Source organism: Esox lucius, chromosome 12 (assembly GCF_011004845.1).
Source record: "Esox lucius isolate fEsoLuc1 chromosome 12, fEsoLuc1.pri, whole genome shotgun sequence".
NCBI lineage: Eukaryota > Metazoa > Chordata > Actinopteri > Esociformes > Esocidae > Esox > Esox lucius.
Genome location: NC_047580.1, coordinates 21,444,852 through 21,459,432, shown reverse-complemented (window position 1 = coordinate 21,459,432; position 14,581 = coordinate 21,444,852). Strand labels below are relative to the sequence as shown.

At 41.2% G+C, this 14,581-nt stretch overlaps 1 protein-coding gene across 3 annotated transcripts in view; it reads left to right on the top strand.

Annotated features, from left to right (window-relative positions):
• nphp4 (nephronophthisis 4) overlaps window positions 1-14,581 on the top strand; it is a 144,497-nt gene that overhangs the window by 123,937 nt on the left and 5,979 nt on the right. For 2 of the 3 annotated variants that reach the window (XM_020051867.2, XM_034295795.1), the window contains exons 18-27: window positions 866-997; window positions 3,777-4,000; window positions 6,066-6,292; window positions 8,311-8,500; window positions 8,715-8,798; window positions 9,054-9,210; window positions 9,413-9,483; window positions 10,262-10,347; window positions 11,284-11,455; window positions 11,891-12,070. In XM_020051867.2, coding sequence (XP_019907426.2) covers window positions 866-997; window positions 3,777-4,000; window positions 6,066-6,292; window positions 8,311-8,500; window positions 8,715-8,798; window positions 9,054-9,210; window positions 9,413-9,483; window positions 10,262-10,347; window positions 11,284-11,455; window positions 11,891-12,070 — 1,523 coding nt within the window. Of the gene's footprint in view, window positions 1-865; window positions 998-3,776; window positions 4,001-6,065; window positions 6,293-8,310; window positions 8,501-8,714; window positions 8,799-9,053; window positions 9,211-9,412; window positions 9,484-10,261; window positions 10,348-11,067; window positions 11,134-11,283; window positions 11,456-11,890; window positions 12,071-14,581 lie in introns of all 3 variants that reach the window. The other variant, XM_020051866.2, reaches the window with a different exon arrangement.

The following is a 14,581-nucleotide window of genomic DNA, read 5'->3' as shown; positions in this document are numbered from 1 at the left end:
ATGGTGTTCTGCATAGATGGTTGTCCTACTGGCTGATTCTCTCGTTTCTGCTGAGAAACTCTGAAGCTCTGTTAGAGTGGCAATTGGGTTCATGATCACCTTCCTGAGCAAGGCCTGTCTTGCCCGGTTACTTAGTTTGGCTGGACTGCCAACTCTAAGAAGAGTCTTGGTGGTTCCTAACTTCTATTTGATATTAATGGAGCCCACTGTGCTGCTGAGAACATTCAGTGCTTTAGCGATTATTGTATAACCTTCCCCAAATCTGTTCCTCTACACAATTGTATCTTTGCAGTCTGCAGAGAGTTCCTTGAACTTCAAGCCTTGGTTCTGACATTCACTTCAAGCCTTGGTTCTGAATTTGCCAGAGTTGAACTCCAATCAAGTGTCATGGAACTCCAAAACAAATGTTCATGAGATTTGAATATTTTCAATGAATTGTCAAATATTTCTAAACATTGTATTTTTGCTTTGTCATTATGAGGTACTTTGTATAGAATGCAATTTTTTTATTTAGTCATTTGGAAATTGTTTATAACACAACAAAATGTAGAGAAAGCGATGAGGTCTGAATACTTTACGAAGGCACTGTTTGCATTGCCTTTTGAAGAAGATATAACCCATCTCGAAAAATGCAATTAAAACTAGTGGGCTGAAGCACATTTAAATTATCAAATATTTTGTTAAAACTTGTGAGTTGCTTTACAAGTACTGTATATAGCTGTTGTTAAGAAATTATAAAATGATTGAAGAGCTTTGTATTCCAGTGTTTGTGTTAGACATTAGACAGAATGTAAAGAACATGAAACAGCACAATTTGTTTTTGGTAGAGTGTGAGCTAATTAATAATACTGTTTTTTTTTTCTAGGATGTCCTGTGAATCTGAACCATCCTAACAAACTCCAGTGTGTCCAACTGGCCCACATAATATCACCTCAGGAAACCTCTAGTGGTTTCACCGGGGGCAGCTTGTCCTCAAAGAGCATCCAGCAGCTTAACGGTAGGTGTTTACTGTATTTCTTTCTGATAGGATTGCGGGCTTGTTTCAGTATTCCTTCTTTCTGTATTATTTCTGTCATTTTTAAAGGGTCACCTTTTAAACGTGAATGTTTACTCCAAATGTTTGTGGCATTAACATCTCTTACAGACATTGTGGAAGAGGAGTATTCTGGCTACATCCATTCAGGGATTTAGCTCAGTGTTTGGGGGTCATGTTGGCTAACATTCCTTTACTAAAACCATGTATTAATAAAAGTACTTGGTGACAACTGCTGATGCAAAGAGGCTTTATAAAATACATTTGATTGATTGGTTGATTATTATACCATTTGGTATTGACTATCAATGTAATTAACTAGCTATGCAAGAAAGAGGAACAACTGATCAGCTTATGTGCAGAACAGAGGTTCGAAGTGTGCCTGCTCAAAGCAAATGATAATATAGAGCATATTATACTTTACCATTAAAGGTTACTATTGAAAAACAAACCATTTTGATAAACATCTAGTTTTGATGACCTACAAGTAGTTTATGACAATGTAAATGTATCCCTCTAGCATTTCATATGCAACACACACAGCAACCTTGATGAGACAGGTGGTGTTTCTGCCAGTGAGTCTGGCGCTACAGCACCCGGAAGACCTGTGCTATTGTGAGCAGCCTGTGTAATTTGTTTTCTTTTTCAAATGTATTCTGGATATATTTTTCTGTGTAACCAGAAGTAATTAATGTTTTCCTTAAGTTACGCTACCAAAACAGGTGTCTTTGGTGTCAGCCCGTAATGTTCGCCCCGTTCAACAGGGTGTTATTTTCTTAATAATGGCATGAGACATACAGTTAGCAGCATTAGAAAGACAGATACCCTGCATTTATCACATTTTCTTTTGGCCTTTAGCATTTGCAGTTAGGCTTTCCAAGAAGAATATTTGAACAACATACCTAAGGTTATCCTCTCTACGTTATATTTATGTAGAATAATGTCAAAACCACTACTCAATCCAGGCCTATGTGCCTGGTTTAGAAACTGTTAATGTTGCATTTAGATCCTCGTTGGCTTCGTCTGTAACTTCCATTTACTAGTAGCTCAAGCTCTGGCTTAGTAACTACTGTAGTAATTCTGTTCTGGGCACATTTGAAGCATGTGTTACTATGCAGTTGTGTGTTAAAGTTTTTAATAGATATACTTTCTGAAAACAATGAATATATAATGCTGTTGTCCTGGAGTTGTGTCAGTGTGTGGGTGTCTCGGCTATAATGCTGGCTGCCTTGTAGCGTTGGCTATGGAATTACTACTGGGCTTGAATGAAACATGTCTTAATATGAATTTTGGTGTTAACTAGGCTTTTTGGAAGCAAACATGCGGTACTGACTTCTGCCGGTGAAAAGTGTGTCCACACAGCTAATAACATTTCGATTTTAGAATTTCCCTGTCCAGGAATGTCAACAAAATGCAAATAGGCATCATTTCTGTGCATTGGTTCACCCAAGTTAACGTCCTGCACCAGGATCTTGAAATCGCAGCATGTTGAGCATAGTGGGGGAAAAATGCAACCGCTGCATGTCTGTTCTGTTGTGGAGCACGGCTCTCCTATTCTCCCCATTCATGCTAAAGAGGAGCGGGTACATTAGGTTTAGCTAACAATGACTAGGCCCTGCATGGTCAAATTAGCGGTGTTTAGGATGTGTGTGTGAATGGGGTAGGCCTACTAGTTAGGTCTGACCAGCCTTCAGCACAATCTTTAGTGTCCTATGTGATGCTGCTTGGCTTGGCTTATTGTGTGAAGAAGAGAAGGAGGAGTTACTGACAGAGGGAGATTAATTAATAAAAGTTGAGGTAGAGCTTAATAGAGAGATGGATTGAGCAGAGAGAAGGGGTATACAGCAAAGGGAAAATAGAAAAATGGAGCAAGATAAAGTAGGGAGAGAGCTAGAATGGATAGAAGAAGCCATAAAAAAGATGGAAAAACTGAGAGAGAGGGAGGGAGAGAGGGAGGGAGAGGGAGAGAGGGAGAGGGAGGGAGAAATCCCCCTGGTGAGTGTGAGTCTTCCGTTATTCTAAAAGTCTTTAGATGAGGAAATACTTCAGGCCCTCGTCCTTTGATCTTCTGCTTCCTTTATCTAGCTATCTCTTTTATATTATTGGGAAGCTTCCCTCTCTCCCTTTCCTGGTTCCCAGATTGTTTGGGCTCATATTGGCCAGGTATTTATCTTGCAGTTCGTTCAGGGGTTTGCCTTAACTCATTCTCCATCCTATGTGTGTTATTACAGTAACTGCTTTCTTGGCAACATCTGAGGAAACCGAGAAATACTATATGGCTCAAGTGGTTCTCTTGGTTAGCTTGCCAAGTGTCAATGTGACATAGTATATAGGCCTTTTGTCTGTACGGCTGGTGTTGAAAAAACAAAAACCCTTCAAATTACCACCATGGTCCCAGTTACTCCTGTCCTGGATAGCCACAGGGTGTGCACGATGATGTTACAGCATAGAAATAAAATGCATGAACTGTCACATAGCCAAAATGTTTTGCTGACTAAGAAAATAGTTAATGTATTAAATGACATTGCACCCACTGTATCATTCCACAAATGGGTATTATAGCAAAAAACGAATAAATTGGGAGAACAATTAACAACGTATGGTTGTTAATATTGGTGAGGTTGTGAATGCATTGCTTTAGTGTTATGAATGTTATTGATGTGTTGCAGTTTCATTAAGGCTGTTACTTAATGTTTGCTGTAAGTTTGTAAATATAACAATGTCTTGTGTGTTTTTGTTGCAGTGTGTAACATGGCGCGGGCCCAGAGGCTGGTAGAGTTGGACAGAGACCTTGTGACGCTGCTCCAAAGCCGTGTGAAGGAAGACAGAGGGACAGCCCGCACTAACACCCCCAACTGGGGCAAGATGGACAACGAACGCCAGCGCAAGCTTAACCGCATGGTGGCTGTGCGGCAGCAGGAGGGTGGACAAGATAGCACTGATAGACAGGTCAAGACGAAGGCCATGGTAAGGTCAACAACATGGTTGCATACCTCATCTGATCACCTGAAAAATGCAACGTCTCCACTTTTTTGCACAGGAGGTCTGAATAAGATTGAAATACATTGCCTTGAAAACATTTGAGGGTTTTTGGTTTGCGCAGCGTGGTAGGTCATCATACAATCTGCAGGTGTGAAAATGTTATTGCCCCCCAAGAGATTATTATAATCAGGGGTTTGAATACCTTGGAAAACAGGGCTGATTTGGGATGGCCCAACTCAAAAAACTTAGCCCACAGCCCACAAGCTTCAACTATGCCACAGTAAAAATGAATTACTGAACATATCTAGAAGAGAGTTGCTGATCCATGTCAGGCCGGAAAAGATTATAAAGCCATTTGTAAGACTCTGGGGCTCCATCGAACCACAGTCACATTGTCCAAATGGAGAACGCTTAGAACAGTAGTGAAACCTCCCAGGACAGGCTTTCTGGCCCAAATCTCTCCAAAGGCAATTTTTGAAATCACCCAGATAGTCACAAAGTCCAGGGATCTGCAGGCCTCTCTCACCCCAGCTACCGTCAGAAAGACACTGGACCAAAATAGGATTCATGACAGAGTAGACAGGCAGAAACCACTGCTCACTAAGAACAACATGATTGCTTGTTTTGAGTTTGCCAACAACACCTGGATGATTATCAGAAGTTAAGAAACAGTTTTCTATGGATAGATGAATTGTGTCTGGCATACACCAAACACTGCATTCCACATTAAGAACTTGCAGACACATGTTTTAGAGGTACATTTGCACTAGGGGTGGAGCCGAACCCGAATACGGTATTCGGAAAGGCACAAATAACGTGGTTTTTACAAATGCTTATTTCAAACAAATACTTTAAAAAATATTTGTATTCGGGAACAAGAAAACCGTTATATCAAAAAGCTATGTTTTCTCATGAGACCGCAGTACATGCCCGGATGAGTGAGTGAGTGACGTTCAGTCGGGGGAGGGGAAAAGAATAAAAGCGGTAACTGACACAGGCTGCTCCACACATCTCCATTCTCCACACAGCAACAGAGAGCGCTCGGCTGAGCGAAAAAACTTAACTGCGTCACAATTTTATTTAATAGATTTTTGTACCTTAACTGGGTTCCAAAGGCAATTTATAACTTTCAGGAAGCGGAGTTTGATCGGGATATTATTTCATTACGCTGCAATCGGGTGAACCAGCCCTAACGCAAAACAAACCGGGAATTTTTACGCCTATTTTACTCAAATACAAATACTTTTTCCCCCTTAACAAATACAAATACAGATACAAATACTGGCTGCTTTGCACAACCCTAATTTGCACCATAGAGCCTTAGAAGGCAGAGCCTTAGACTGCCAGACCACCCTAGGGCCCTTTTTTGCATATTCTCAAACTATTTTGCAGTATATAAAACAGAGCTCCTTGAATATTGTTAAGTTCTTGGAAAAAGTCCTTGACATGAAAAGGTCTCTGTACCAGAACCTGTGAAGATTGCGCTAATCGTTTACTGTATGTACCGGTGGGCAAATTGTGTTCCTTACCTCCTGGGCCATGTTACGTTGTCAAGTCCAGCTCTTGTCTGAAGTGTACCTGGGCAATAAAGAACTTATATGCATACCATGAATGCACTCGAGTGTAGCCATGCGCAGTGTGTTCCTCGTGTCAGATGTATCAGAACTGCTAACTGGCCTCCCAGGAAAACAATGAATTTGTGATTAATTAATTAATACTATTGTATTTTTCCTTGAATTGATCATTTGGTTAATTGTTCCACGACAGATACTTGTTTGTTTGTTTTTGAGGACATTCATTCTAACGTACAGTCCCATAGTGCAAGAAATCCCATAGGCAGTGTAAGAAGAACGTCATTTGGCAGTGTTGGAACAGCCCCACTCACTTTCACAGCTCTCCATCATAAAAATAGTGTCACCTGACAAAAGATCAGCTAAAATGTTTACAATTATTTGTTACTGTATTTAAATTCAGGTCTGAATCCCACTCCCACGGCTCAGTGTTTAGATGTTAAGCCAAAGGTCTCTTCTACTTGTTTCCTGACCCTCAGGGCCGCAGAGAGGAGCGTGCCCAGTTGGCGCGCGATCTGCGCCTGATGCAGGCTTACAGGGAACGCAGCAAGGCCGAGGGCATCACCCACATGCTTTGCCAGGCCATCACCACACACCACACCCTCTTCGCATCGCTGGGCACCGCTGAGTACCTGGAGTACGTCCTCCAAAACCCCTTCAGTACGCCCCAGACCGTCACCATCCAGAGCGACGACCCGGAGCTGAAGTAAGATGTGGGTGGGGTGCACAGAAGTCAAGTGTTCACGTGTGTTTGTGTGTAATACATTGTGTATATTTCACAAGCATGTTTAACCATGATGGAGCAGGTGAGGTCTCATACTGGCGATCGATCGGTCTTTAACCAGATGCATAGATTATGTTGCATGGATTACACTCTCCCCGTTGCATTGAACCCATTAGGACTATAGCTGCTTGGAATTTCAACGCCACACCAACAGGCATGCGTGCACATAAACACACACTCCCCACACACATTATAGTCTCCCATTATGGATTCCTCTCAGGTCTGCGTGACGTGGGATGGATTAGCGTCCCTCATGCTGATAAAAAGAACATGGTAAGGAGTGGAGGAGGGTAGAGCTGGGATGGAGATATGAATCACTTCCATGTTAGCTGTGGCTAATTCAACTTTTCCCCCCATTCCGGTCATTAAGCCGACGCTCTTATGCAGAGTGACTTACAGTTCATCTAGTGTATTCATCTTCAGTTAGCTGGGTGAGGATAGGGTTTCAGAAGTCTGAGAATGGGCTGTGATCTATGGTCCTAGTTTCAAGTTGAAGCTGGTTCCACCAATGGGGTGCAGGGACAGAGAGGAGCTTGGACTGGGCAGGAGCTGCCCTGTTGCAGGGTCGGGACGACCAACAGAATAAGTGGGTGAACGAATAGGTTTGGGTGGGATGCAAGGCTTGAGCATTGCCTGAAGGTAGGGAGGGCCAGTTCCCTTGCTCTTTTTTGGAGATTTGGGTGCGTCATATCTGCGCTACGGATCTGCAAGCTTTCCGTTTCCGAGCCGTGTAGAGGGCTGCATTTCAGAGTTAACCACCATGCATTACACCACCCATATGTTTAACATAGAACCGTCTGTTGTCTTTCTGAGAGTCATGAGTCTAAACAGTCATGTGTCCTCCTTTTTCTGTTTTCTGTCAAATCAGAGATGCTTTTACCTTGTTCATGTGACTGAGCCCAACTGTGGTTACGCATTTACCGCTGATACTGAAATCGACTGAAAACAATGTGAAAAGAAAATATCAAAGCCAGCATTGCTTGGACCCCATATTATGAATCAGACGTCTGTGTCATGGAGCCTGACGTTTAGTGTTTGGAACACGGCTATTATATATTATATTATATTGTTTATATTTTACTGGTATTTGACATGGGTCTTTTAGCCCTTCTTTTTCCAAACAGGCAGAGATGAGAGATCTTGAACCAATATCACCTGACTCCAAAGTTCAGTGAGAAAGGGAGAGAGTGAGCATTGAGAAATATGGGCATGCTTTGATGTTTTAGTGCGGTAGGGAAGTGTTCTCTCTGTGGAGACTGAGAGAACATGTTATTTACCTGTAACCATCCATTTTGCATGGCTCCTCTAGGCAATGCTAGATTGCTAGGCTTCACCAGCCCTCACCTCTCTTGGGTAGATTCTTGTGGAAAGATTAAAAGCTGAGAATCTGCCAAGTGCATGCTGACACTCTAGTTGTTACTATCAGACGGAATTCTAGTGTAGTGGTAAAAACTCATTACTACTAGTAAGACTGCATTGAAATGGTCATCTATCCCTAGCCTTAATTTAGAAGGTGGAGTTTTGTGTAAAACTCATACATTTTTTATCATCTATTGAGAAATTGTACTTGTCTATGCCTGAAGGTTGAGCCTTTGAAGATTAAAGCAGCCCTTTTTTCCTTTATGTATTTGTAAGTTAAATGTGTACACTGAAAGAAAAGAACTTCTCTATAACCCCAGTATGTTATCTTTTTGTTACACTCTCCCAGCAACGGGGTTTAAAAATGTACAATTTGTCTGGCGTTAACCAATCTGGCCAATTAAAAGGAGAACATTATGCCAATGTAAGGTTGGTCTTTGAAAAAGTGATGGACTGCTGCCCAGCTAGGATGTGATTTCTCTTCACATCTCTCTTTGTCTGTCTGTCTACATATAAATCTGTATCTCCTTACTTTCTTTGTTAACACACTCTCTCAACCACCACCCCCCACCACTGTTTAGTGTCATAACAGACTGTGATGAGTGGAGGCATTTTAGAGCGCTTACCAAAACCTTGACCCCTTTGGAGGAGGATATGTTCCATCTGAGAGAGGGCACACTAACCCCCCAGGTGTACCTGCGGCCCAAGGAGAGTGTGCACATCCCCTTCAAATATCAGACGTTTGTCTCAGACCACTCTGTGGCCCCCCAGGTAACCTAATATGTCGCCATGACACTCCTTAGCAGGACATTAAGGCCTAACTCATTTCACTTGGATGAGAAATGCACATGTAATATAAAGATAAATGAATGATTTAAGTCAATTAAATTGTAATTTGACACATTACGCTTTTATCGTGTACTGTTTTCCAGGACGTCTTGGTCGATGAGAATATTTCTAAATATATTATCATAAATGTTTTCAGGGCCCGAGTCTCATACCCAGCGGTAGAAGTAGTCATGTGGCCAAGAAGCGCCTGCCCAACACTGTGCTGGCCAAGTCTATCAAGGTATGGATAGAACACCCAAGCCAATAATAATGTGTCCAGGAGCACGTTCTGTTTTAACAGTGTTTTTGGTTTTTTATTTAGTGATAATTATTGTCTGTGCCATATCAAAATGTTCTGTATTCACTGTTCATTTTATTTGATATGCTTTTCTTTTTTACTGCCGTTAGCATGATTCTCTTCAAACATTATGTTTATTAGTACAAAACCTCTACTTCTCCTTGTCGTCCACTCTCCCTCCACCCACCCAACCTGCAGGTGACTTTCAGTGCCGAGGACGGCAAGCCTCTGGCCATCTGCCAGGTGAACGTAGAGCCAATGCCGCACGCCATCGACCAGACGTTCCGCTTTTACCAGCCAGAGCTTTCCTTCCTGAAGAAGGCCCTCCGTCTGCCCCCCTGGGAGAGAACACAAGGTGGGCCCTATTAGCCCCATTAGTCTAGCCACAAACACACACACACACACAGGCTGATACACTAACACAGACAGAGGTTATTGTAAACACAACCACACATGCTAACCATCAGGTGTGCATTAAATGATCAGTTTGTTCTCTCTGTTCTCTCTCCTTCTCTTCTATCCCCCTCGATCATTCTGCCTGGCATGCCGGCTGGGAGGCACAGATGCTGGGTCTCAGATCTCTGTGCGCTGCAGTGACCCCAATGTCATCTGTGAAACGAAAAAGTTGGTGAGAGAATAAATGCAATAATTTGCACTGATTATCAGACCGACGGTATTCTTGCTTACCCAGTAGTAAAATTATTCCGTGACAGTTCATAATTTATCTATTTTTTTTATATGGGGAAGGACATTCACAACTGCGTTTCAACTGGGAAGGAACTGACATCTCCCTTAAAAAAGGAAATTCTCAAACAAAGTGTTTATCAAGGCCATAATGTTTTTATTTACAGTACTGTGCAAAATTCTTATGTGCCTAAAAGTCTAATTAAATTCATTTATTTGGATAACGTTTATTTACAAACCTCCAAAAAAAAAAAATATATATATATATATACACACACACACACAGCTCTGGAATAAATTGAGACCACTGCATCTTCTTTCCTTTCCAAAAAAGTTTTGAGTTTTCAGTGAGGAACAGAAGTGATCAATTTGCAGTGGTCTCTTAATTTGAACCTTTTTTTCCTCACTCAAAAACATCCTTTTCAACTTTTTTGGAAAGGAAAGAAAAAGGTGCAGTGGTCTCTTAATTTTTTTCCCGAGCTGTATATATAAATGTATTTACATTTATTATATACAGTACATACATATTTTTAGATTGCAGCCAAGTTTGTAAAGTCTTGAAAATCATACGAGCAGTTAATCCACAATTTGTTCCAATATTAAATGGCAATAACCTGAGACCAGCAGTAAGTGCTGCTCTTGACTGTTTGTTAAAACTTTGAGCCTTGACAGATTCAGATGTATTTTCTGAATTAATTCATTATTCCTGAATTCAATAACAGGCTGCAGGGGAGCCCCAGGATGTGTATTTAAAAGTGCCAGGGAGTCCAAGCCCACACATCCGAAAGTTCTTTGTCACGGTATACAAGTAAGTATCCCACATAGGCTGTCAAAGCTACCGGTCATTTATCAGTGTTCCTTGAATCTTTATATATATTTTTCTTTAGTTGGTAATCTGGGTGAATTTATGGTCATTTGAGGAATTTTTACTTAAATCCTTTATTTTAATTTAGATATAGTCAGAAACATTGTGCCCGTATTTTTCCACGAGTTTCTAGTAAATGGACCAGACAGTTCCAAATATAATGGCCTAATTAATGACAACAGTTTAAAAACAACAAGCATCTGATCTTCCAAGTAGATAATTATTCATCATAAATATTTCAAGGCCACCAGTTTGCTGGCAAAAATGCACAACAGAGAGATGTCGCAATAGTAAAATTGCATAAAATGAGTTGTGTAATAACATTTTTTAAATCATAACAAATTGGCCAGATATAATTACCGAAACCTGTTATAATGTCTGATAATCTGAAGTAAATAAGGTCACTAGATGTCATCTGATAAAATTCCAAAGAAGCCCTTCAGAGTTCCCCCAGCCCGGTCCGTCCCAGCATGGATTAAACAGTGATGGCTAAGGGTTCTAGGGATGATCCTCTGATTAGATTGCTCATGTGGTTCCTTAATCTCATTGATTTAATCAGTATGTCGGATTTGCCGTGCTAATTGCATCACATGGCATAATTCATTTTCCCCAACGCACTCTAAATGGGCCCACTTTCCTCTTCTCCCCGGCTTCTATGTTCAGGGATGGGTTAAAGAGGCCCCACTACTCAATCTGGATTATTGGAGTCAACAGAAACTTGAGTAAATGGTAGTGATTCTTGTGCTATCTCTTAGCCCAGAGCGAAAATGCTAATGTCACCTATTGCCAATGTTATGTCATTAGTCCTGCCCCTCTTTTTCAAGGCGCCAGTTGATTCGCTCTGATATTTAATTACTTTATCATCTGATGTGTCCTTAGTGATAAATGGCTTGCAGTGCCTGCCCAGATCTGGCAGGTGTATGTACACTTCCTGCATCGGGTGGATATCAGTTGCGTGACTGGCCAGCGGACCTGTCAGTCACTGGTGCTTCGGGGCACCCAGGCTATGCGGAAGGTCCAGTGTTACACCTCGCACCCGGAAGAGCTCAAGGTACAACTGTCTGTCCTGTGTACCCCTGGTTGATAGAGTTGAGATGTACAGTCTCCCCTAAATGGCATCCTCTTTAGAGTCCTGTGGGCCTTAACACATAGGATTCCAAGTATCATTAGTAACTTTTTGACCAAAGGAAAATATTCCTCTATTTGGGACTGGCTCAAACGTTTAGATTTCAAATTCTCTACTGTACTGTATGTTACAATGGATTATTTTGTTGCTCTTAGCAGGTAATCTGACTTTGTATGTCTTTTAACAGGAGAGATTCTCGCTAATATTGTTGAACCTATTTAGCAGGTTCTGTGTCTTGAGTATGTTAAATAGGAACTCTGCAGCAATGTCCCCATGTCCGCTTGTCTCTGTGTTTCACTCGTCGTCCCCTCCCACTTCTCCCCCTACCCTGCCTCTCCTCCTTTCTTTCCCCTCTCCCAGGTGGACCCAGCAGAGGTGTTTGTCCTGCCCCCGGGAACGGTACAGGACCTTCAGTTGTATGTGTGTCCTTTGTGGGCGGGCAGCCACTACTGCTACCTCAATGTTGTGGACGTGGAGCAACACACTCTAGTTGCCTCCTGGCTCCTCAGCCTCACCTGTCGTCTGCCCGTTCTCTCCAAGGTGAACCTCCATCGCTCTGGCAGTGTGTTTGTGTCTCTCTCTGTCTCTACATATATATCGCCCTCTCTATCTGTGTTTCAAACTCTATCTACATCTCTCACTCTCTACATTTCTCTCACTTTCTTTCTTGGTATCTATCCATTTCGTCCTTTTTGCTCTTTTTTGCTGTCTTAGTCTTTTGCTCAATTTCACACACGGTGTGTCTTTTTTTGACATAGACACTTATTCTCACTTGCACACAGACATATGAAGCTATAACACACATTGCACACGCACTTGCACTCAGACTTTCACTGCAGCTCAATACATAATAATGTGTCCCATTTGTCTGAATGGGGGAACAGCTCCATAAAGGACACCTGCTGTTAAAGGAAAGTGAGAAGGATTCCTGGCAGTGCAGATGGCTGGATACTGCAATTCATTGAGTCCTATGAGCCCTGATAAAATAAGTAGTGCATTATATAAGGTATAGGGTGCTGATTGGAATGCACATGCCCTTTAAAAGGTGTCTCCAATAGATTGGCTGTTACAACCTTAGCCCACAGGGGGGCTAATGTTGTAACTCTTATTCCTCTCTAACATTCCAGAATAATATTATTTAATTCCTTTCCACTGTTACATTTTAAATTAAAAGACTAGTTTGTGAGATCTTTCCAATGACAAGATAATACATTTAATTGTACATCTGTGAGGTTTACTATCCACTTCAAACATATCGGACCATGCAAATTTTGATACAGGGCATGTTCTTAAAAGGTAACATTAGTCACACGTGGGAGAGGAATCTAGGAAAATCCTGTGTATCAGAGTAAATGATACAATTATCCTCGTTAATTGCATGGTTTTTGTGTAGTTAGATGCAATTAATAAAATATTTCAAATGTGCTAATTTGGCTCTAAATTATTTTCCTTTTTAAAAAGCAGTGCATTGAGCTGCAGGCATACTCTGCTTCGATTGTGAAGGACATAAACATAAAAATATCTCAGATTTATTTTCATAGCATTTTAACCATACAAAACAGCAATTTAAGGGTTACATACAGTTATTAATGCTCCACTTGTAATAGCTCTGGGGCTAGACCCAAATGCAGACTCTCACTCTGAGGATCCGACGCAACAATGTTTTGGTCAGGGGTAGGCAAAGGTTCGGCACACGGCTCAGGAATAGTAAGGCACAGACAGATAGGCAGAATCTTCTTTGGAACCAGGTGTCTCTAAATCAGGCAGGCAGATGGTAGGCTGAATCTTTTTTGGGGCAGGCTGGTGATCGACACGGAGGAGAGCAAACAGAGCGAACTAGAAACATAGAAAGGCAAGGAGACACGGGAACGCAAGACAAAGTGGCACAGAATAAACAGAGGTCACCGGTTAAATACACGGAGGGTAACCAAGAGGACCGGGAACACCTGGGAGTGAGGCAACGAGGACTGACTGGTGACAGGGCATGACACCAGTGTTGAGGCCTACTCCTTTTTGTTCTTGAAGTTTAATATTTGCATGCGGCACATGGCTTAGGAGTTAGTGTTTGACAAGGTTGTCAGATTAAATCCTAAACTGGCAAGGTGAAAAATCTTTTGTTTGTTCCTTGAACCGGACAGTTAAGCTAAAAGACTAAAATGTAAGAATAAATATACATTAATAAATGCACACACAAGGAGGTTCTTTTTAAGCTTCGGGCATTCTACATACTGTGTTTTCCTAATTTCTGATAGGAGGATTGACTTCTGTACAGGGAAAAAAGAACTGGCTGTATGGATACAAATAAGAAGCTTTTAAACCTGTCCAACAGTGTTCTGAAAACATCCTGTAACAATCTTTACTCTTCAGATAATGTTAGATGCATAGGCCACCTACACACTCTCCCTCCCACACCATTCCTCTCTATACTCCCTCCCTCACAGCTATCATCACTCTTACACATAAACACCACACCTCTGCATACCCGACTCTCTGAAACATCTCAAACGGATGTCCTAACCTCCTGCCTTCTATGACCTTCAAAGGTATTGAGGAGAATGAATGTGCATAGAATCCACATGAATGAAAAGAGACAGCCTTTCACTCATCTTCACTTGTACATCATCAAGAAATGAGGTTTATGTTTAGGAGTAGAACTCGCCAAAAATGTGTTAATTGATTAAAAAAAAATGAAATAGAAAGAAATGAATACTACAAAGGTCAGACCTCATTGGACCACCCTTTTTTGCCAGTGAGGATTAATTTCGATATAAATATTTGAACTCTCTAATAAATTATGCTATTGTAAAAATAATAATTTGGTGTCTTTTGCAAAGGTCTTGGGTATCATAAAAAAATAAAGGTATTATTTCAAATAAGACTTATTTTCAATACTTTATGGTACTGTAGGCGTGAAACAGTAGTTATTATTGGAAAAAGTTTTATTTAGAAATGAAGCTAATCTCTTGAATTTAGTTATTTGGCAGTGGTAAGTGTTTTAAAAAACTCAAACTGCTCTTTCTGAAACTAAATCAATAAGTGTATTAACTGCAT